General features: G+C 38.1%; 1 protein-coding gene across 1 annotated transcript in view; it reads right to left on the bottom strand.

Annotated features, from left to right (window-relative positions):
• The window catches only part of LOC145997355 (uncharacterized), a 36,018-nt gene extending 13,406 nt beyond the window's left edge, over window positions 1-22,612 (bottom strand). The window contains exons 1-2 of the mRNA XM_083134315.1: window positions 22,599-22,612; window positions 5,476-6,665 (exon numbers count right to left, since the gene is read on the bottom strand). Of these exons, the coding sequence (XP_082990441.1) occupies window positions 5,476-6,656 (1,181 nt within the window). The 5' untranslated portion in view covers window positions 6,657-6,665; window positions 22,599-22,612. The remainder of the gene's footprint in view (window positions 1-5,475; window positions 6,666-22,598) is intronic.
• Between the last annotated feature and the right edge of the window lie 2,898 nt (window positions 22,613-25,510).

Below are 25,510 nucleotides of genomic sequence, written 5' to 3'. Positions count from 1 at the left end.
AAAGATAAAAAAAATTATCGAGCCATTTTTCCTAGATAGTTAAAAGAATGTCAAGTCTCCTTTCTGTAATTATCCTTCATATGAGTAAAAATACAATAGAACTCCTTTTATTTCACACCTCTACTAATAATTGATTGATTGAGTTTTAAGTCCAATTTTATGCGCAGATACGTTAGTTGGGACTGGACCTACAGTTTTATGTGAGATACGAAGTACTATGTGCCTCCAGCAGGTATCGAACCCTGGATCACTTGATTATAATGCGACGACGGAAATTCTGCTCATGCTATCCCCTTATAATCGAAGGACCCTGGGTTCAGTTTCCTGGAGGAGGTACATTCTAGGATGAATTATACATTAAAGGAAGGTTCAGTTCCGATTAGTTCATCTGACCACAAATTACAGCTAGAACGAACCCTTGCAATTATATTGATGTGAATGACGTGACATGTCCAATGGGCGTATATGCTGGTCATAAGCCCCCCTTGGATAAGTATTCCTAAAAGAAGAGGGTCAACAGCAGGAGAAGATGGCATATGAGGACCAGCTACTAAAAAGTATACGTACTACCCCCTCCCCCTTCGAAAACACTGGGCACAAACTGATATAAGGGCACTCTTTGATGTGTCGAATAAGTTGCAAATCTGCACATTATATTTCCAATATTACGTAATGCTTACAGCATATTCTGTGCATGTCCCAGAAAAAAATAATCTAGACCCGCCTATGACTGTCGAGCTGCTGCTGTGCAAAACTAATAAAGGGACAAAACAGTAAAGACACAACAAGACTTTCTGTGCGGTCTTACGAGTTGTTTGCGAGCACTTACAGGTCGGGGGGAGAGATTTGCTTTGGTGCATGCCGGTAATGAACACGGTTTTGTCTCAAACAAGACAGTGTGCCGATAATGTGAAACAGGCCTCCCCGATGGCACAGTGGTAACGTCCTGGTTTGATACCCTTTGGAGGCATATAGTGGTTCGGATCCCAGTTTAAACTGTAGGTCCAGTCCCGATTAGCCTTTTTGTGCAAAAAGTGAACTTAAAGGGAAAAAACACGGCCAACGTACACGATGAAATGGACAGCAAGACGTATGACAAGTATATTCGGGAACAGTTATTTGCAAATCTCCCTCCATGGACCGTCATTACTCTGTACCACAGCCGCATGAAAGAACAGCTTCCCATCAAATCATGGCGAAAAGATTTGTATTCTTGTATTGAACAGTACCCGTTCCGTTAATCACTAACTTTTGTTGCGGCGTGTACTACAGCAGAAGTTCGATGCACGCCGGAGCCTTCTTCCACTGCGCACCATGCGGCAACACTGTCCCCATAAGCCCCATACTGAACTCTTAAGTTGGGCTCACCAATAGCGTTCGTCATTAAGAGAGGTAACTTCAAAACAACAACTTGGGAGTCTTGCCTGAGCAAAATTCAAAACATTAATGATACTTGCGATGTTGTAAGAAGCATTCACAGTATTTATAAACTGACCAAGACAAATAATGGGCAGACTGAAATTCAAGATTACTCATTCTAAAATATCTCCATAATTGATTGATTGATTTGCCTAATTCTAATTCACTTTTCTGCCACCTTTGGCTAATCGCGACGATGAGGATGATATGATGAAATAACAAATGACACCAATGTCTAGGCCAGGATTTAAACCCGAGACACCTGGCGCTGTAGCGAGCTGTGCTAACCACATCACCAAGGAGTGTTTCATGTATCATGCAATATCAACAATTACAAGGGACACGTGAGATAGGGGAAATCCACGAATGAACAATGTAAACATGATGTGTTTGCTGCCTCGTTTCGAACACGCAGACTGTAATGTTATTACAATCTATAATTTATAAAATTGTGAATAGTGCTATTGCGAATAGAGTTCGTTATAAAAAGCAGGCAAACCTCTAGAAACAAAAATCTCCGGCAGATGAATATTCTTGAGCCACTTCGGTGACTGAGTACATATAGTGATCAACACATGATCTCTCTAACGAATGTTCCGGACACGAGTTCCGATCTGGATAAAGGTGCCACTGGATCTCTCATCCTCATATTTACTATTTGCCTGAATGTGCAGAATAATGACATACAATGAGAAGAATATAAATTCACAAGAATTATCCCGAAAGTTCATCTTGATGTCAAAACCTCGCTCGTTTGCTACAAAACGTTGTTTCCAGGGTGAACTAAAAGTTGACATTTTGGTTTGATTTGATTTGATTTAGTTTATTTTATTTCGCGTTTTGTGCCTCTTGGCTAATTTGCGAAGATGGGGATGAGTGATGAAATGATGAAATTGATGAATGGACATTCACAAACAACCAAGCCCGACTGGGATTCGAACCGGGACCCTTGGCGTCGCAGCGCGATGTGCTAACCACTCGGCCACAGGGTCGGGCTTGACATTTTGGTGCCTTCCGAAAATGTTACAGTACAATACAGGTGCCCCTTACAGTTCAGCGCTTGATATAAGTATGCATTTCTTGGCATTGGTTTTTAATAAGCACTAGTTTTAATGTGTGAATATGTTCATGTCTAAATGACGTTTTTCATTAAATTAAAAGCCGGCCCCCGTGGCGGATTGGTTAGAACATCGTGCTACGATGACAGGGGTCTTGGGTTTGAATCCCGGCTTGCGCATGGATGTTTGTGAGTGTCCATTCATCAATTTCATCATATCATCACTCATCCCCATCTTCGCAAATTTGCCAAAAGTGGCACAAAAAGCAAAGTGAAATATAGCAAATCAACCAATCAATTAATCATTAAAATAAAAGACCTTTGCAATTATTTCCTTATAAGACGAACACGATTAGCAATAACACTAGCACAGATAGGAATAATTTTGAAATAAATTGTAATAACATTACAGTCTGCGTGTTCGAAACGAGGAAGCAAGCATATCATGTTTACATTTGTTCGTTCGTGGATTCCCCCATCTCACGTGTAACTTGCAATTGTTGATATTGCATGATACACGAAACACTCCTTGGTGATGTGGTTAGCAAAGCTCGCTACAGCGCCAGGTGTCTCGGGTTTAAATCCTGGCCTAGACATTGGTGTCATTTGTTATTTTATCATATCATCCTCATCGTCGCAATTAGCCAAAGGTGGCAGAAAAGTGAATTAGAATTAAGCAAATCAATCAATCAACTATGGAGATATTTTAGAATGAGTAATCTTGAATTTCAGTCTGCCCATTATTTGTCTTGGTCAGTTTATAAATACTGTCAATGCTTCTTACAACATCGCAAGTATCATTAATGTTTTGAATTTTGCTCAGGCAAGACTCCCAAGTTGTTGTTTTGAAGTTGCCTCTCTCTTAACGACGAACGCTAGTGGCAACCCTGCCACATGCCCCTGGTAGTTATGTCAGAGCAAGCATTTGCTGTGTTGGGTTGCATACATACAGCATAGATTTTAAGTGCTTATACTGCCGAAACTAAGCGCTTTCGAGGTAAATTTATAGGGAAAAGTTACTTGTTTTTATGATATCTACCAGCACCCAAGCGTTGTTGAAAGAGTTTTGCGACACCCTGTATATTTATTGCACATTAATTAGATATAATAGAAATAAATACCAATGAGGGAATGCAAGTAAAACAAAACCAGAAGACCAACAACTTAATTTTTTCCGACAGTTTCGACATGGCGTAAGGAAGGTCCGTTTGCCAATAACTTGTTTATCTATGCAGGTGTAGTACTGTGCATGTGCACAGATTCTCAGCATCCCTTGCACAGAAGCAGACACATTATTTGGAACCACCTCGTCAGTGTGTGCACTTGTACCGTGTGATTGCAATGTTTAAGATGATCGAGTGGCCCGCGACCGTGAAATACGGTCAGTGATCTGGTTCTTGGCAGCGACAGAAGTTCATCGCCAGATTTGTGAAGTGTATGCCCCAATGCAATGAGTGATAGTAAAGTGCAGAAATGGAGGATGGGCAGGAGAATGTGCATGATGAGCTGTGCTAAGGTTCGCCATCTGTAATCAGCAACGATTTGGTGCATGTGGTAGATGCTAAAATCCATGAAAACAGACAATTTGCAATCTCCATGCTGTTATTGGAATTTCTGCAAGTGTCAAAGCGACGACGATGTTAAAATGGGAGTTGGGGAATGGCTTTCCTCACAGGCGGCTGACTTCTATGAGAAGAGTCTACTAAAGCTTAACCAGGGTGTCTACCAAAATAACAAGTCCAAAATTCTTGACTTTTTCATGACCTTTCTTTTCATTTCCTTGATTTTTTCCCCTTTTAATTTATTTAATCACCTCCTACTTAGGTATAGTTGGAAATTAAGCAAATATATATTTTTATTCATAGAAATCCCTACCACAAGGATGGTTAAGATAAAAACTGAAGCTATACTTGAACAAGAGATTTAGACTTGGTAATGCATGTAAAAATTAATGCTTCAGACTTGATTCTGGATGGGGAATGGCCACATTATATTATTTAATATTTTTACAAAACTTCATGCATACAAAAATGTAATTCTTAAGAAAAAGTGAACAAATCTTAACCACAATGCAATACAATTTTAGATTTCCAAATATTCAATCTTATCAAATCTCAGTACAACAATGTAAATTCACAATACTGTAAAAAAAGATAATAATAATAATAATTTGCAAAAATTCTTGACTTGTAGACACCCTGCTAACATGTGTTATGATAACTCTTTAATAGCCATGGAAACTGTGTGGAAAAAAGATCAAGGCATGTAGAATCTAATACACAATAAATTTTCACTAAGAACTCGGCAGTGCAGTTTCTTTGACAAATGGACCTTACTTTAAAAATATCCCTTGCATATATGGGGCAGTCTCTGAAAAGTGATCCTGCTCCATTCCACTTAACAAAATGAATGAATCTGAAAATTTAAATTGTTTCTTTTTAAAATTGCATTAAGGTTTAAATCTTTCTGAATGCATATAATGCACATATTTCACAAAAAAAAACAAAAAAACTATTAGCACCTGTAGCCTATATGCTTCACAGACAACATAAGACAAATTTTGTTACATATTTAAAGCGTCGCACACATAAGACATTTTCGTGAATTCAGGGTATGTCATCATACTCACGTCTATTTTTTTAAAGAATTTTGTTAGCAGACACCACAAAGTACTTCATAATTCTATGGAATCAGTTCAGTATAAAGATTTTAATCCAATCTCACGTCTAAGACCTCATATTTCTTGTGAAATGTCACACGTGTTATGCTGGAATGCCCAATATATGAAAATGGTTGGTTTACCAGTGGTATACCAGATAACATGAGAAAATACCCAATGCTGATCAATATGTGCATGGAGATTTTGCATTATCTACAAAAGGTGTGTGCATATAAAATGAAGAGATCACACTCCTACAGTTCAATCTTGGGTCCATGCTGTAAAGGGAGAATGAATAAATTATATTCATCGGTTACGAACAAAATGAAAAACAACCTACCTTGTTTCTTGACTACAGGGTTTGGCATCCTCGCTCTTCTCACTAGTAACTTCAACGGTGTCTTGAAGGTCCATTTCGTCAACAACAGGGTCGGAGTTGCTGTTTCTGGAATACTCACTCATTCGAGGCCGATATGATGGAACATTGTACACGTCTGACATTTTGTTCACTGGGCTTCTTTGATGGTATGCCAGCTGTGGACTCGTGGTGGTTGATGAAGCCGTACTGAAGAAGGTGCTGTACAGTTCCGGGAGAGCTGAGCTGACTCTCAAGCTCGTAACGGGACTTGGCACTGAGGATCCAATGGGTTCCTTTGTTTCGTCATCTCTGAGATGGTGCAAGTGTTCTGGTGACTGTGAGCTCTTGAAGATCTGATCCTGCAGCACAAGAAATCTTGGTGGTCTCTCCTCTGTAATCCGACTTTGCCCACAAGGCATATTCATGTTAAGAACACATGCATTGACCTCCATATTCTCAGTCACCTGGGCAGTGGTTGCATGTTGCAGAGAGGCATATGCTAAAGTGTCAAGGTTGCAATTGTTGGGCTGCATGGGACAGGATCCATATATGTCTTCTTGGCAGGGCATATCATTGGAGTAGGCAGGAGCAATCTGTTGATACTCCTCGTCATTCATCCTAGGAAGTACCGCCTCTGGCTGAGACACATCTTGAACATCTTCATCTTGACATTGTCTTGCTACAGACGGATGGACGTTTGGAGACACCATTTCCTGCGAATCAATATCCAGCAATACATATCCGTCCCTCTTCTGATTTACTGAGTGTCCATAAGCATCTGAATCGCAACCTGGGGAACAAGCATCCACCATCTCGTCTCTGTAGTCATCCTCTCCCTCGTACCCATTCATGAAGTTCTGATGGTCGCTGTGATATGGTCTGGGACATGGAACGGATGTAAGGTCCTCTTGAAAATATCTCAGGAACGGCCTCTGCACACTTGGAAGTCTCTCAGTTATCACTTTGGTGTATGTTTGCGAAGTAGACACAGGAGGTAAAAGATTCCCAAACTGTGTTGGGCTGTGGAATCTGTTTACTGCTCTTGCACTGAGTTCATATCCACCTCTGTGCGACAAGTTCATGAGAGGAGAGCCAGGATCGATTCCTCCATGGTGGAAATCTGGACTTTTTTCTTGTCTGATAAGGTGGTAAACGTCCTCCATCTTGCATACCTGAAAAAAAAAAATAGTGTTCAAAGTAAAAATACTGTACACATTACTGTTGCTTGAAGAAAGCATGTTGGTGACATCCTGAAAATTTTCATTAATGAAAAATCTTTCCATTTTTGGATGAAGGAGTGAATATTTTGTAGTTTGGCACAGACTAACATGCATGTTAACACACTCTCTTCTCAATCATGTTGGTTTTCCACCTGATTAATACAGGTAATAAATTGCATCTGAATGATACTTATTTTGTGTTTTGTTTTCTGTATTCCCTTAAAAATAACCAGCGTAGTGCATACAGACATAATTTAAGAAGAGAGTACTTTGACTTGAATTTGATTAAAACAGAAGAATTGTAGCAGATCGAGGGAGAGCATCTCTACCAACCTTTAGCTGTCACAAATATCCACGAATGCTTGCAAAATTTACTCCAGGGTGAAGATGAAGGAATGTGTGAAAATACTAACACCATAAGCATGCAGGGATGAAATATAATGCTATGAACACCAAACTTGGCCTACCTAACCTTCTTGCCTAAGCACAGCAGCAGGATATTAAAAGCACAAAAAGAAGCAAATTGCTCATCCAACTGTCTCAAGACTTCAAGGCACTGTCTTGCTGATGATCTCCAGCCATGTTCAATTCCACTCCAGAAATAATATTAATTTTCTTATACTGTAACTTGTGTGTGACGATGACCAGGTTAGGCATTTTTCTGGAATGAGTTGTTAGTTTGTTTGAGTTGTGTATTTTAAGTCCACTTTATGCACAGGTAGAGTAACCGGGACTGTACCTACAGTTTAAAATGGGATCCAAACCACTGTACCAAGTATCAAACCTGGAGCCCCGTGATTACAGGGCAACAATGTTACCACTATGACATCGGGAGCCTCCTAAAATTAATATACACTCTGTTATGTTACATTTGTAATATTTTCAGTTATATTAAATAATATAATTGGTATCCGAATGTTAAAGATTTTCGCAATTTTCATAGCATTCTCTCAAAAAAATAATAATAAATGGAAAAATTGGTAAAACTTCCGTAAGGTCCCAACGGATTTCTTCATTTTTACACAAGAAACTACTTATGGAAATGAGTTTCTGTAGCATTTAGAAGTTCGTGGAGCTATTCTCTTTCATCGTGGAATCTATTTCACCGGGAAATCATGTATTTTTCAAGAGAAATATCTCTCCGATGCACAATTGCTGTTGTTTTCATTTGCTTGCACTACATGAACCAAATGTTGTGAACGTTTCATGACGTTTCCAACCATGCCAATTTTTTTGCAAGAAGATGACAATTTTAACTATGTTTGCCTAACCTAACCGAACCTAGCCATGCATAGTTTGTGGGGCTATTCATGAATGGTTTGTGCGGCTACGCGTGCATGGTTCGTGGGGCTATTCGTCCCTGTCAGTGTTTCCAACCATGCCAATTATTTGCATGAAGATGAAAATTTTTTGGGGCTATCCGTGAATGGTTTGTGAGGCTACGTGTGCATGGTTCGTGAAGATTTTTCGGTTTGTGGGGCTATTCATCAATTGGGGCTATCCGTGCATGGTTCGTGGGGCTATTCATAATTTGGATTGATTTGTTGTTTTAAGTCGACGTTATGCACAGTAAGGCTAATCGGAACTGGACCTAGTTTAAAGTGGGATCCAAACCACTATGTGCCTCCACCGGGAATCGAACCTGGGACCCCTTGATTACAAGGCGACGATGCTACCACTGCACCATCGGGGAGGCCAGGGGCTATCCGTGAATGGTTCATGAGGATTTTTCGGTTGACAAGGTTGGAAACACTGCATACCCACTGATGATCTACCACGCTAGTCAAGCTGTCTCGCCATATTGTATTTTACGGAAGCGCAAAAAAGGAAGAACAACAATTACTCCTCATGTCACAAATTGAAATTATTTGTGAAAAAAGCAAAATAACACTTTGAAGAATCTTTCGCAATGCAGAATAGGTAAGTACGAATGTTAAAAATAACGAAACAAACTTATGAGAGGTGTTGGGACCATACCGAAGTTTTACCGAAAAATTAAGGATGGACACATGCTTTGTTCACCAATGCCAAATAAAATGAGAACTGACAGGCTGAATCGTAGTGATCCTACACAAGCATTTGCAGGTTAAAAACCTTTGACGTCCATGTCAGTTCAATAACATTCATGTAAGGACATAATAATTTACACTATTCTATCGTGATGCTTCAAGTTAAAAGTAATATCAATATGTTTATTCACACACAATAACGAAATAGATGTCATGGAACCTGGAAATGTTCTATTATAATTATGGGAAAGAGTAGATGTCAATTCAAATTAAGAGCATGCACACATTACCACAAAATAGCCTTACCAGGAATAGTAAAATAATACTAGCAACAGTTAGTAAATACTGAATTATTAACACCTTTAATCTTAATATTGCTGCTGGTCCACGCTGATCAGTATTTGCTCTTCAGGCTTCAGCTCGTTTCAACATGTGTGAACGTAGCAGTGTACTTTAATTTTAATTGATTAACTTAAATTTTATTTCAATAAAGTAATAAAATGTAATTGTTCAAGTAACATAAAATATAAACAAGAAAACTTTACAACAAAGCTACTTACCTTGACACTTTATCACTTAGCAGAAGACAACGAGAAACGCGCGCTTTTACAGGGTAAAACTGATCGCACATTTCCCCAGCTCCTTTCTTGGTTATGCCCCGCCCTTCGTCTTCTCACGACAGGGCAAATATCATTCGTTGTTAGGTTAGGTTTAGGTCTCTTAGCATATACGCAGTAGAATGTTTGGACGTCACAAGTCGAAGGGCGGTGCCGAGTTCGGGAACTGGGAAAAATGAAATTCGCGTTTACAGATAACAGCAAAGAGATAACAGATACGTCACGATGGAAAACAACCAAGGATTGCGGACTATTATGTATCATGGCAAATGTATGTACAAGGTGGGCGTAAAGGAAAAAGAACGTAGGTTAAATTTATTATTTAATGATTAAAGGTAAGTGTTGTTGCTTCAACTGGAGGCTATTTGAAGATACATTGTTTTGCACTCATTCAACCGAAAGCGTCAGCATCAGAATGAAATGAAGTGCACAATAATTTATGGAACGAGGCAAACTTCAGCTATCGGTATTACGTACAAAAGAAAATGATGCGTGTCATATTCTGAACAACTGCAGCAAATCTTTCCTTGATGAAACCGCTCGCCGCCTCTCCTTGCCTTCTCTGCGACACCGCCGCGCTGCACTGCACTCTTTTTTCATGCAACTCGAGACCTCCGCCATGCCCGTCTAGCTTGTTTACGATACTAATCAACTGTATTTTATGAAAATTAGTACACATAACACCGAATTACGTACAAATAAGGTTTAATTAACACATTTTATAATTATATTTTGTCGGGACCTACAGTAATTCACGGAAGTTGAAGACCTATAAATTGCCAAAAAAAGGACCTATAAAAATACCTAAAAATATAAAAAAGGACTTAAAACTGAAAAAAGGACGTATAAATGTGATACAAATTAATTAACCCTCCAGTACTCGCGCGGGTGACCATTGTCACCCAGCCCATTTGTTTTTGTTACCGCCAAGCAGTGTGATGGAAGGGAGTGACAGGGGCTTCAGAACCTTCCCCCTACATTTCCAGCTAGCTGACTATAGTGTGAGTTTGTATGTTGTAGTGAGGAGTGGCCCGTGTTATTGCGCTTGAAAGTCAGTTGGGTGACACTTGTCCCCCGTGCGCTTAACGGCGTTATGAATGCACCAAAGCGTCCACGACTCTGTAATAACTCTCTTATTTTGGACGTATTGCTTGGTGAGAGTTCCGATGTGGACGATGTTGTGGAGAATGATAGTGACGTTGGTGGAGATGGCCATTTAGATGTCCAGGACGATCTCTTTGACACAGAAGAAGCAGATGAGCCACAAACGGACCAAGTGAAAAATGCCGAAAATGACCTGCCGCCAAATGCGGAAGAAGAATCCAGTGATGAAGAGAACATCCCATTTGCAAATTTATACATTTTAAGAGACCAGTTTAAGAATGTAATGAAGTGGAAGAACTATCCTCTCTGCCCAGAAATGTACGAACCATAGCTGACAACATTATTTTGCGGCTCCCAGGACCAACTAGACAGGGTAGGGAAGCACGCAGTGCACTTGATTGCTTTGTACTTTTTAACGTTATTGGAACTATAGTTACATCAACCAACATTTATATTCACCATATAAAGGAGCATTTTAGCCGAGAGCGGGACGCCAAACACACGAATGTTGTTGAAATTCGTGCTTTCATAGGCATTTTGCTACTAATTGGCTGTTTTGGCAGTAAAAGGAAAAAACTAAGCAATGTGGGACAACTCTGCAGGGACTGGTGTGGAAGTCTGTTATCTTGTTAGTGAGAATACATTTCATTTCCTCATGCGATGTCTTCGTTTTGATGACATCGGAGATCGTCAGCAGCGAAGAGAAATTGATCGGCTTGCGCCTATCAGAGAAGTCCTAGAACTTGTAGGGCAAAACTTGTGGTCAACGCAGGCCCGTAGCTAGAGGGGGGCAGGGGGGGGCAACTGCCCCCCCTGAGAGCCTGCCTTGCCCCCCCTGTGAAAAATACAGAATACATTCCTACCTGGAATTCTCACTAAATTTTACAATTATATCCTGTATTACTCTAGGAACATAACAAAGACATTTATTGATTTTGTGATTTATGAAGGTCTGTTGGATTCCGTATAATGTCGTATCAGGATTGGGGGGAAAATTCCTTTCCAGATTCCGACTTCGGGAAATGATTTCGCAATTTTCAGTATCTAGAACAGTTGTGACATTTTGAGTAGTCTTGTTTTAAGGGTGCCTAATGTGTTCGGATGTTTTTCTTGGATGTGTTGCTATGAAGTTTGAACTGCATAACTTCTTATTTCCAAAGTCTACCTTTTGGTAATAGCGATTCATGTGATAGAGAGAGAGAGTGGATATTTGATTTTTCTTACTTAGCGTTGTTTTTCTGCCACATCTAGCTAATCGTGACAATGAGTGACGACGTGAAATTGATGAAGAGACACTCACAAACAGTGCTACAACCAAAGGGGGCCAGGGGCATTGTCCCCCCTATCTTGGACGGAAGTCCAATCTAGGGGGGGGGGCAAACATTGATCTAAGAGTAGCAGGACAAATGGATACTCAAAATGGAATTAGTTTTCAAGTGCTTTTTGCATTTTTCTTTCAGACGGCTAAGGGCACTTGCAGGGGGCACAGAGGGGCAATTGCCTCCTAGATTTCAAATTTTATACAAATAAAAGTACATTTCGTAAAATTTTCTTCCTCGCTTCGCTCGCAAACACAATATCTTCTGTTCTTATAGTTAAAGTTCAGAGTCATAGCTAGGGGGCGGCGGGAGTCAGCCCTGGGAGCCAAAACTATCTAAATAAAAAAAATGTTAAAGAGAATGCCATGGCACCCCGTGAAAATTATTTGCTCCCTATTAAATCAATATTGTTTTCAGTTTGCAAATATTTGGATCCAACGATTTTCCTGCTCGCTTCGATCCCAATATGATTATTTTCTGTAATTCATTCTAAATTACCAGAGAGAAAAGTAAGGCCAAATATATACTTCAGATTGTTGCTGCTTAAATGCATGAACAATTCTTTTGAGGAAAAAGAGCGCGCACATTTGAGAGACAATTTGGAGGATGAATTGATCATGTAATGTATTTAAATAATATATATATATATATATATATATATATATATATATATATATATATATATATATATACAGGGTGAGTCATAAGTCTCCATACAAATGGTGAAAACGGTGACTAATGTTTATTTTTCCTTTTCAGGCAGGTGAACCAATGAAAAGAGAAGCCACTAACGAAGGAAGAAGGGATTGACATCATTCTGTTGGCTGGGGGTAGTACCACTCGTCATGTAGCACGTACATTCAATGCAACCCACAGAACGCAGATAACCCATGACACCGTGGCCAAACGTATCAAGAAAATCAGAAGGACAGGTTCCGTCGCCGACGAAAGTAGGCCTGGAAGACCAAAGACAGCAACAGATGAAAGGAGGGTAACGCAGGTGCCACGGTGTCATAGGTTATCTGCGTTCTGTGGGTTGCATTGAATGTACGTGCTACATGACGAGTGGTACTACCCCCAGCCAACAGAATGATGTCAATCCCTTCTTCCTTCGTTAGTGGCTTCTCTTTTCATTGGTTCACCTGCCTGAAAAGGAAAAATAAACATTAGTCACCGTTTTCACCATTTGTATGGAGACTTATGACTCACCCTATATATATACGCGTATATATATAAATATTAAAGAAACTTTGAATACGTACAAAATATAGCGTTAACATGTTGCATATGTATTTTTTTTATTTTACGTCGCTCCATGTTGCATAGCTATGTGTAAAATATATGTTGTACATGAAAGTTATACGTGCCATATGTACAAAAAGAATAATGTTCGTCATGCATATTCTGTCTTTCAAAAATACAGCTTGTGTGCTTGTTTTCCATTATTAGCTAATATGAAATTGAACGTGTTGGAAAAATATTTCAAACAAAAATGCTTTAGCACCGACTTCTACCCCATTTTGCATGATTAACAACGATAATAATGTCTTTCAATGCTACTATTATTACTACCACTACCACCACTATATTACTATTATTATTATTATTAGCACGTTTGTCCTGGTACTTGACTCCAGATAAAAATTTGTGGTTTCGCCTCTGCTAAAAAAAAACACTCATGCCTAGACTCTAACCTGGAACCCCTGGTTTCGTAGTGTGTTATGTAACCATCCCACCACGGAGGTCGGCTAGTGAAAGATGTAGGACAACGTACTGGCTGAAATTATTATCAAACACGATGAAAATGTGATAGTGTTTCACATTTATTATTTCGGTTGGAAAGCGATAAAATTTGTAGTTTGATACGGGTTACACTAGACATCTTGTGGTGTAAATGTCAATTTCAAATTTTGTGATAAAATATGATGAGCAACATAGGTGTGTGTTATGATATGCATTTTTATAGGAAAAGGTAAGTGATAAACATGACTGTTGGCATGATATTGTTATGACATAGCATAGCATGTTATATATTGCTATTAGAATTTGAAACGGCAATAAAAATTAATGTCACTCCATTTGCAAATCCGAAGCTATCAACGGGATTGCATAAATTATGGACAGAAGATGCCATACTTCGTTTGCTTGTAACATCGAAAGAAGAATTGGACGAGCAAATAGTGATTGAGAAAAGTTACTTGCCTTGATGTCCTGCACACACTGTGAAAGTTGTCGGTGTTATTAGGCGGCACCCTATGAATATAGGTTCAAGAAACTGAATAGTAGAAAAAAGCTCCAGTCAAATAAATACGATTGAAAATCTCTCAAATTATATTATATTTTTCATATATCTTAAGCATCAAGCCATTCTGTGACTGGCAGAAATCAGTATCAGCATAAAAAAACCCTGATATTTGGGGTTTGTACGCTTCTACTCAAAAAGTGGTGGTGATAAGCGGCCCAGAGACCTCGTGCTGCGGAAATGGGATAGGGCGATGGAGGCCCATGATATCGTTCGGTTTCATACCATAGTCATTTTTCATAATGTAAAGAGGATACAACATTTCCCTCTATAAAACTTGATATGAAATATTAATGATTGATGACACTGTAATCCAAGAAGTCATTGATCAATCAAGAGATTCCTATTTATTTGTCGGGTGTCAAACACATGTATTTCAACAACACAATCTTTTGCAAAATGGTTATAACATAACCAGTAGGCAAACATTGTCTGTAGTGATGCAAGAGTCTTTCATTTGAAGCAAATAGAATCCGTGGTGGAGTAAGGGAACCATGTTTTAACGTTTTAGCAAGTAGGCCTACAAAAAATGTATTACAAATTTTTACACAATTCATCAAAGTCTAGATAGTAACCATTATTATTTAATTAATTCGAATTTTCTTGCATAACACAACACAATGGTGTTGTTGGATTCTCGTTAAGATTTCTTTAACCTGTAAATATAAAGTAGATACAGTCCCGGTTAGCTTATTTATGTTAAACTTTATCTTTGTATTCTTTGATAGTCCGAAAGGTCATTATCGAAATATTGTTATTTGATGTTGCTCGAACATCTTAAGTTCGTTTGAGTTCCACGATATCATCTCTTTCCTGCACTGTAAAAAAAAATACACTTTCTGCACACTTTTGGAACACTTCCTAGAAACTACTTTTGATCACTTCTTGTACACATTAAATGTGCACAAGAAGTGTACAGGAAGTGCTTCAAAGTGTACAGGAAGTGTACAAAAAGTGCAGCAAAAGAAGTGTACAGGAAGTGTGCAAGGAGTGCTTCCAATATAAAGGTGTCCCAAAAGTGTGTAAGAAGTGTGCTGCAGAAACTACTTTTGATCACTTCTGGTACACTTTACACATTTGGAACACTTGTGAAAATACTTGAGCGACACTTCTTGCACACATGAGATATATCGCAATTCAGTACTCATACTTAGTTTCTAAAATAAAAATACTGTTGACTCACATTTAACTTCACAATTGAAGGAGGAAAAATCAACAATTTTCAACTGTGAACCTTAAATTTTGTGTGATGCGTGTTTGTTTTTCTGCGACTCACGTACCTTCTACTTATATAGTCCAGAATCAAAAAGGTTGCTCATGGGAGATTCACTTTTATTCACTGCAGTACATTTTCTTATTTAATTTGTATCTTAGATGTTCACATATTTTTCGAAGAGTGTTAAAGCACAATTTTTCACTATGATTACAATCAAACGTATCATTATTTGTTGTACAAAAACTTATGTTTCTTGTACACATTTTGACAGAACCATCTAGCGGCCGGTGTAGAAAACTCAGTATAAAGTAAGTATATTCTGATTTTTTTCAGAATATTAGTTACACAACAACATAAAGACTCGCTTCGAGTAATTATCTATATACATGAGTTTCAATTTTCGACAAAGTATTTTCATACTACACTCGACGAAACTGGACAATCGTTATTTCAAATTCAGAAGCACGCTAACGCACATATAGTAAATTTAACCAAACGTTTTGCTTCTCTTTACTTACATATGTATCATTTTGTTTACGAGTACCAAATTTTTTGGTATTCTTAAACAAAATTATTTAGTAATTACAAGCAACATTTGGTTACCGGAAACAAAAAGCATAACCAAACAGCTCAACCAACCTTTTTTGGTAATTCCAAACAAACCAGTTTTTTCTGTGTAAGGCGAAGTAAGTGGCGTTACATAATAATGATGATGACAAGTTTCCAGCAACAACCAGCCCCCCGAAGTTAACGATCTGTTTTGGTGTGCTATAAAGATGAATAGTTCGATTTAAGAAAATCTATTAATTTCCTCGGAACATTCAACTTGCTCCTTCTTCAATTTTAATGAGATTTATCCAATTATCAAATTGGTACATTAAACAAAAAAGTATTGATAGTTTCATGATGCAATGCGATTTCCATGTGTTCCAGGAAAAAAAATAGTTATATTTTGTTATTGTTTAATGTTGCTTGCTTTCAAGTGTGTTACTGCTTTATATAATGAAATTGATTTATGTTCATAAGATATTCATTTGTCAAAAAAGTATAAAATAACAATCGATATGACCAACAACACAAAATGAAATCATGTGCTACAAAAGTGTACAAGAAGTGTACAGACTTACTTTAAACAAAGCGTTGAAGAAGTGCACACAACTTTGAATGTGTCCCCAAAGTGTGCAACAAGTGTACAAAATTTCGTCATTTCGGGTCGCACACATCTAGAACACTTTAAGTACACTTTTGCAACACCTTCAGTACATATCTTGTGCATATTATATGCAAGAAAGTGTACCAAAAGTGTACAAGAAGTGTATTTTTTTTTTACAGTGTGTTACTTATCACTTTCGGAGGAGGGGGAAAGTGCGCCTCTGTACCCTGCTATATCTGCCAGTGCAACACAATATATTGAAAATTTGCCCCCTCTAGGATTGACTTCGCCCCCCCTACTAAGAATTCCTGGCTACGGGCCTGGGTCAACGCCTCAATCATTTACAAGTTCAACAAAGCTGCAGCTAAACCACCTGCAAGACGAGAATTCCTGAAAGGTTTGGCGTTGGAACTCATAAAACCTCTGATTGAGAGTCTCATCCAGCTTCCTTTCATCCCTGCACATCTGAAGAGAAAGGAAAGGCCCTTCTTGTAATCGAAGAAAGTCCTCAGCCTGAGTGCAGACAACAAGGTAACAGTAGAGGTCGCTCCTATCTGTGTCGGAGGGCAAGAGACAAATCAACCAGAAAACATTGTGAAAAATGTGGACGACATATCTGTAGTGATCATTCATCAATTCTATCATTGAAATTTTCAACCTACAATATGCATAAAAAATTATTACGAGTAACAAACATTGTTGTGACTATACTCTTTCTTTATGTAAAATGCAGGGTACGCTTTAGTGATTTATTTTGCCCTGTAATAAAGGCCAAATTATGTTAATATATATGTTTATGGATTCTCAATAAAGCAGTCGTTCAGATGAGCAAGGAGTTTTACAATGTTACCCTGCATTAAAAAAAAGTTACCGTTGCCTAAAGTTTAAGATATTTTTTCCATCAAAATTTTGTTAAAGAACGATTTGGTATTTTTTTTCTTTACAACACCTGTTTCATACAAAAATAATTCAAAAAATATTTTAAGTGTCCCTAGAATAGATTGTAAATATAACAAAACAAAAAAATCCACCATACTATAATTAGTCTTTTCGAAATAAATAAAATACCTTATGGGTGACAATTGTCACCCGCGCGAGTATCCGTGTTACGGGATGCCGCGCGAGTACTCGAGGGTGAATAACTTCAGTTTTAATTACATATTTAATGAATAAAAAATACAAAATTCTGGTGGTATGGAACGCACAGTGCAAAAAACTGAAAGCTTCAAAACAAGAGAAAGTTGCCACTTACAGCGCGACCTTCCAGACAAGTTATGGTTAAAGGACTTTGTACCTCCAGTCCCCCCGTGACCCGACAATCAGTCACACACAAAGGTTGTCACATGACGTGCAGTTGGGTGCTTATTGCTTACATTCAATTCTCAGAAATATTAGGATAGTACTGCCAGTGCCGGATCTACAAATCTTGCCCCTCCCCGCAAAATATTACCAAAGCCCCCCCCTCTATCTACCTTCACACACACATATTACACATATACGTATAATGTCTGTGCGTGTAATTCTTGATCTCATGTTGACAAACTCACGGGCCTACGAAGTGATTCAAAAGTCCGTTAACACCCCCTATAAAAAGTAAAGGAGTTAGGCTGGGTACAATTGGTCATGATATAAACAGGTTAGGCTTAGGGGAATCACATTGGTGTGTTCCAAGCGGACGTCCACCATATTAGTGGCCGCCATATTGAATTCAACTCATTTTTTTTTAATGGGAAGGTGGTGATGTCCATAGGCGCCGATTTCTTAAGAGATTTGTGGGGGGGGGGGTAAAGCTAAGTATAGCATGAATACTGATTTCTTTCTGTTTTCTGTAAGAGGGGTAATTTTCTTTTCCTTGAGGTGGAACCTAATACACTTGAATTAACCGTTGAAAAATAGTAATTGCAGACAAAAAATTCGCTGCACTACTGTGATTATGTAATTATACAACATAATACTTTACATGTAACTTTTGACTGAGGATTTTTTATCATGTTCTGTTTATAATACTTATTCTTACAATCCTTTATAGGAGTTTAATATCTTCACACATATTTACGTAAAAAAGGAAGGCCCAAGATAAAAATTTCATCTGGGCGAGCGATTTTTGATATTTCCGAAGGGAAACAAAGGAGCCTATCTTGCAAAGGACTGGCTCATTCAAGAGCATGAAGACTACCAAGTCTAGTAGAGTAGAAGGCTGGGGCCATACCTGATCACGTGGTCCTTGACGTCAGGCGTGACGTCACGCGCGGACAGATCGCTCTACGCTCCGGTTTCGCAGCCGAATCAAAGCAGTAATTATGAACAAAAAAGAGCCGTAATTATGCCCAGAAGCTAATTGGGAGTGAATACACAGACTTACTTAGGATCCGACATAACGTACGTCCTTACAGTTGGATTACACAGCCATTTACGCACACATTTTATCGGTAGTTTATAAGTCGTCACATTCCTCTGTGAAACATTAGTTTCATGTAAAATTGCGGTTAATACACCTAGTAATGCATTTTGTTAGGGCAGAAAGAAAAATATATATGTTGAATGCGTAAAATAATTTTGTTAAATAAAGAAAGGCAGAAAGCCAAAATTATGGATAAGTTGAATATGTAAAAGAAAACAATCTCGTTTATTGCTCTCTTTTAGGAGTGAGAGAGGAGCTGTTTTCACTTAACTTCTTCAAATTTGGTAACTTTGCTTCGACTATTGGTATTTATTTCTTAATTAATTTTCCTTATTCAGATTACAATTCTGAGTCTTATGAATCTTTGAACTACACAGGGAGGAATATAAATCAATTAGATTTCATAGTTATTATTGTTTTGCATTCTTGTTTTACTTTTACTGTGCGTATTGATGTAGATTTGTTAATGATCTCTTGAGACAGAAAGCATTCAACACACTACACTAATTTGTGTGTGTTTTCAATATTATTCTTAGTAAAGTATATTTGAAATTTAAAGTAATTGCTTATCTTTTCATTGTTATAACAAAAACTCTTTCCCCCGGGAAATTTTTGGTGTTTTTTTTTGTGGCCAAGATTGTTGGTGGGGGGAAATCCCCCTCGTCCCCTCCAGGATTTCGCACCCTGAACCCAACAATCGAGAAATACAAGAAAAAAGGAGCGAAAAGAACAAAACAGATCAGCCTTTCCACGTTTCTTTCCGTATGGGGTAAAGACTCAGCTGGGTTTTGTCCGCCCATGACGTCACACCCGCGGCAGTCGAGAAAAGAGGCGTGTCTGACCCCAGCCTTTCCTTCTAGCAGTCTTGGAAGACTACAGTATTCCCAAGTTTCTTCGTCTATTCTCGCACATATTCATTCATAATATGCCATGCGTTTTCCTTAATTCATTGTCAGTTTGAAAAAGGAAATACTGAAATAGTAAACGCACAAGCACAAGAAACGCCCTCAAAATGAGTGATAGACCCACATTATTGATTCTGCCCATTTCAGAGCAGAATCCTGCGTAATTTCTCACCTCTTGTGTGCAAAAGCTATGTAATATGCATTGGGTCCCTTATATGGGGGTCAAACGAGAACCGGATGGGCCCGGGCCCCTCCCTCACGGTTTCGGCACCGGTGGTGATGTGATATATACAATATATATATATATATATATATATATATATATATATATGACACTATTTTCTCACACCTGTATAATTTTACATTTGTTACAATCATGCAGTCAAAACTTTTCCTGATTAAAGATAGTTTGAAGAAACCTTCACCACAGCATTTCTCGTGAAATTGTACCCTGATTTGATGTAAGGTCGGAATTTTCCCAGCTTTGTCCCCGCAAAAAGCTGATCCAGGGTCCACCCACCATAAAATCAAGTGGTACCCGTTGGGGGAGGGGTGTAAATGCGGCCGGAGCGTGGTGCTGATCACATCACCTCCAAGATGTCCGGCATCGAAAATATGTGGGACCCTGCCCCCACATATCCTAAATGAGCGTTCATGGCACGGTGCTACATGCACAGGGAACTTTACCTTTACCTGTGTATATTGTATTCATTTCTGTACCTCGTAGTAACTACATTTATTTTTTATATGCGCATATACGAACCCTCTACTATGTCAATGGCTGAGGACCCCCTAAAGGCTTACTTGTCTCCGCCCCTCCCCTCCCCGCACTGCGGAGTTTTGAGGGTTGTAGATCCGGCACTGAGTACTGCATTCCGCAAATTAACGCTGTTTTTAAATTGCCTTTTTCATACCATTGTGCTACGACTCCAGGGGCTCCGGGTTCGAATCCAGGCCTGAGCATGTGTATTTGTGAGTGTGCATTTATTAATTTCATCATATCACCACTCATTCCTATCTTCGCGATTAACCAAAAAGTGATAGAAAAGCGAATCAATCATTTCTCATACCAACACCATTGAACTGCAAAGATAATTCAATGTTTAGAAAACAATATTATATTTTATTCGTATTAGCGATGAAGAACATGTCTGAATATGAGTTAAAAAAACAAACAAAAACACGTATCCTTTGCATCGTACTCGCGCGTGGAGGGGAGGGGTAGAATGGAGCAGGTTATTTTGTTTGTGGTCGCTCTACAGCCTTGATCAATGACTGTAAAACTAAAATTACCAAATATTGCAGACATCGTGCTTTCTTCGAACATTGTAAGAAAATAAACTAGCGTCGACGCTTTTTGCAACGGCGAAGAGGGACAAAGAAAGCTTGCAGTTGCAGGCATTGTCGATATGGAGTGAAAGTCAATCCATTCCAATGGAAATAACTAATAGGAAATATCGGATAATCTAGTGACTGTACTAGAATAATATCCTTTTGTTTTTTGTTTCATACAGACATGTCCCGATTTTTTTGTTTTTTTTTTCTTGCAATCTGGCAACTCTAAACTCAACCCAACTCAGCTCAACAATTCTTGGGGTTCAAAGCCTCAAAAGTGGATTTTCGTTGTGTGATGGATGCGTGGTCAGCTCATCGAGTCGAATCGCCGCTTTTCTGGCTTTTGAGAACAAAGCCCGCTGGATGACATCTAACTTGGAATCGCTCGCACCAGTCAAGTGCGTTAACAACTTGGTTTCGCGAGAGCTTATAGTTGTACAGTATTAACACCAGACGAAAACATGTGTATTTGGATAGAAGAACATTATTTACTTTTACCACAGACTGTGTTTTTACTTGTTTGTTCTTTGTTGAGAGAGAAGATTGATTGATTGAGTTTATTTTACTTCGCGTTTTGTGCCTCTCGGCTAATTTGCGAAGATGGGGATGAGTGATGAAATTGATGAATGGACATTCACAAACAATCAAGCCCGAGCGGGATTCGAACCCGGGACCCTTGGCGTCGCAGTGCGATGTGCTAACCACTTTTTTTATTATTATTTATTTAAAAAAAAGGAAAGCCTCTATGCGGAAGCTTCCCCCATCACACTTCATTCACTCATATCATTTCATTCATATTTCAATTTCAGGACTTTTCAGGACAGACAATCACAAACATCCATGTCCGAGACAGTATTCGAACCCGGTACCCCTGGACCACTCGGCCACATTGTCCAGCTTGAGAGAGAAGAAAATGGTGACGTGTCTCTCCAGAGATCTCTATTTTCTACTTTGCAAGACAGAGCTAGATGGTATGAAAATGTTCTTTTGATACCGCGGGGGCAAAGATTTCCATCAGATTTGCGGCGAAAAAAGTTGGATCGTAATTTGAAAAATAAAATAAATCTGACTATAGTTAAAAGAAAGAGGAGCTAAATCATTTGGTCATCAGGATAACGTCCACAAAGGAAATGTAACAAAAAATCTTAATTAACTTTAATACATATATATATATATATATATATATATATATATATATATATATATATATATATATATATCATGATGTAAGAATTCCCAGCCTAGATTTAACTTGTCCATTTAAGACCAACACATACAGCGAATAAACTAACCCTGGAAAATTGGAAAATCTTAGCATGTAACATAAAGAAATTGATCCTCAAGACAGATTTTCAAATGTTCTTTCTTGACAATCATATTTTTATAGCACATTAAATTAAGTATTTTTAACAATACAAAAATGAAATTGACAAAAACATAATCGAAACTGAAAAACACAACGTGTTTTTAAGATATTTGAAATTTTAATATGTTTACTCAAGATATATCAAATGCATTACTTACCAAATCAATTGATAACTAAGGCATCCAAAGAATATAGATATGACAGAAAGACATTCACTCAATAACAACACAGAGATAATTATTAAATGTAGTTAGGTGGGATAGATGTCACTCTTCACGCAGAGAATAAAGGCAAGTTATTAGGCAAATTATGTAGACAACATAGTTGTTTTCATTTATTGAGCCCGTCGTCGCCTTGTAATCAAGGGGTCCCGGGTTCGATACCCGGTGGAGGCACAAGTGGTTAGGATTCCACTTTAAACTGTAGGTCCAGTCCCGATTAGCCTTACTCTGCATAAAGTGGACGAATAGTGGTTTATCCATAATTTTCCATCTGGGAAGATGTATTGTGAAAAATTTAGGTGGGCTATTGACGAAATTTTGGGAGTGCTAGGGGGGTGGGGCGGGGCCTCCGAGATACTTATATCCGGGCCTCACACCAGCTTCCGTGACGTCACAGGACTAGTGAACTATAGTCAATTTATAGCATTTAACGAAGTGCATTATAAGAGTATAATATATATTCTTCTGACTGAATCGTCCTTTCTTATTCATTCAGAACGTTGCTTTCACATCAAGAACATTTCAAATGTTATACGGCATTACAAAATACGCGAATAATGTTGATAAAAGTAAAAATCTAATCTTTACCGTTCTGCATAATGTACCATTATTTTTCAAATTACCAAGGGCAAAAAATGCGATAGAGATAGAATTTGATCCTACATTGATACTTACTGTAAATTCGTAAAGAATTATCATCTTAATATGTGATTGCTATTGAATTGCTGTGGAATAAGCAATTACGATTCAACTTAAACATGGGAGATAATTTTGTAAAAGTTAGGTTGAGAAAAGAGCATGTAAGATTGGAATTTCATATTAAATAAATTTTCCAACTTTGGAAACTGAATTCCCGTGTGTAACTTGAATACAATTTTAATTTTCTAGAAATCAGGTAAATATTTTGCTTCACAAGTTTAACTGGTTTGGTTGAAGGCTACAATATTTTAAAATCATTTTTCGTATTAAAAATTTTACATCAAGCAAAGAGAGAAAGTGTACACATAATTATTAATGTAACAAACATACTAGCCTAACCTATTCGAAATATCTGGATGCTAACCTTAAATGATCTAACAGTAATTAAAGCCTACGAAAATGGATTTACGATCACACGGAAAATGGGACTATTAATGCAAGCGACTTACTTTAATTAAGAAGTCAAAGCAAAAAGCAGGAGAATACAATAAACCTTATGATCTATCATGAGAATATTGTTAGAAGAAATTCGTATTCTAAAATCCTTATAATTATATCCCTTTTCGATAGACAAGCTAGATATGGTAAAAATCAAGAGACAAGTTGTTTTTAAGAATACGGCCTAAGTTTTAGGAATATCAGCGTTTATTTAATTTATCCCTAACAAGGCTAATTTACTTCTCAAAAGTTTTAGGTCAACGACATTTAAACTAGGCAACAAAATTTACGCAAAGCGTTGGAGGGTTGCGTGTAGAGTTTGGCTCAATTTCAGGGTTGCCTGAAATACGTGAAAGAAAGAAATCTAAGTATTATTGTATAAAACTAGAAAAAATATCAGTATTACATTTGTGGAAATTAAAAATACTTTCTGAAAGAAAGATAATCGATTTTCTAGTACTTCATTGCTGATGAGTCTACACAATGAAAAGAGAACAGAGTAAACGGAAGGGGACAAAGAGAGGAGAAGAGAGAAAGGGGAAGAGGGAAAGTAAAGGAGGGAAGAAAATAGAGGACAGAAGTGGATAGGAGAAGTAATGAGGAGAAAATAAAAGGATTCGAGGAGAGATGAGGAAAATGGAGCAAGGGGAGATACGAGGAGGAAAACGAGATGACAGAAGAGGAGAAGGCGAGTTTGGAGAGGAGCCGAGAAGAGGGGAGTGGAGATTAGAGTAAAAGAGAGAAAAGGAGAAGAACGAAAAGAAGAGGAGGATAGTGCAGTGGAGTCGGAAATCGAAGAGAGGAGACGAGATAAGAGAACTGGCGAAGAGTGGGATGGAGTGGAGACAAGATGCGAGAAAAGTAGGGAAGGCGATATGAGATAAAAGCAGAGGAGAAGGGGGAGAGAAGAAGGAGAAGAGAATAACAGAAGGGACTGGAGAGAAGAGGTAGTTGCAGATATCGTCTAGGCGTCAAGAATAGATGCATTAATCAAATTATCGACATGAAATATTCAATAACATTTTGAAATGTATTAGATCGGTGCGAAATGCCTGTTGGCTGAGTTCAGAGCAAGAAAAAAAAATCTTCCACGTAAGATCTCTGATTTCACCTGCGATTATATAACTATAAACATGAATGTAATTTAAATATTTATAACAATTATCCAAGTTTTCTCCACTTCTCGGTTTATTGAAATGGAGATTTTGTAATTTAATATTTTCCCTCCCCCATCGTTAATTCCAAACTGAATCATTCCGTTTCACACGGTGTGGAGAATGAACACAGAGGAATATGTCTAAAACAATGTAGTACAGAGTGTCCGAAAAGTCACGCAACCCGGTGTTTACGCCCGTATAACGGAATAGCGAAACGGAATGAGAAGAAACTCTTTCTGCCAAGAGAATGCCCTGTATATTGGGAAAATTTAGAGACAAAAACATATGTAAGAACATGCATGTTTTAATAACAAATAAGCAAAGTGTTGCCAAAGGCGGAAAAAAAATATTTGCAAATCGTGTGTATTGATGCACAGAACTCACTGAGGTAAATTATTGCAACATTTCACAATACCAACGAACGATTTGGATGGCCATCTATTGAATTTGACAGAAAAAGAACTTTGACGAAGTTTCAAAAACATTGCAGAAGGGAATAAATGGGCTGTTCCAAAAATCGATGTTTTCACAATATTACGAGGAACACTGGCAACA

Source organism: Lepisma saccharinum, chromosome 13 (genome assembly GCF_977018435.1).
Source record: "Lepisma saccharinum chromosome 13, izLepSacc3.1, whole genome shotgun sequence".
In the NCBI taxonomy this organism is placed as follows: domain Eukaryota; kingdom Metazoa; phylum Arthropoda; class Insecta; order Zygentoma; family Lepismatidae; genus Lepisma; species Lepisma saccharinum.
The sequence above is the reverse complement of the archived record's forward strand: the minus strand, read 5'-3'. Positions and strand labels throughout refer to the sequence as shown.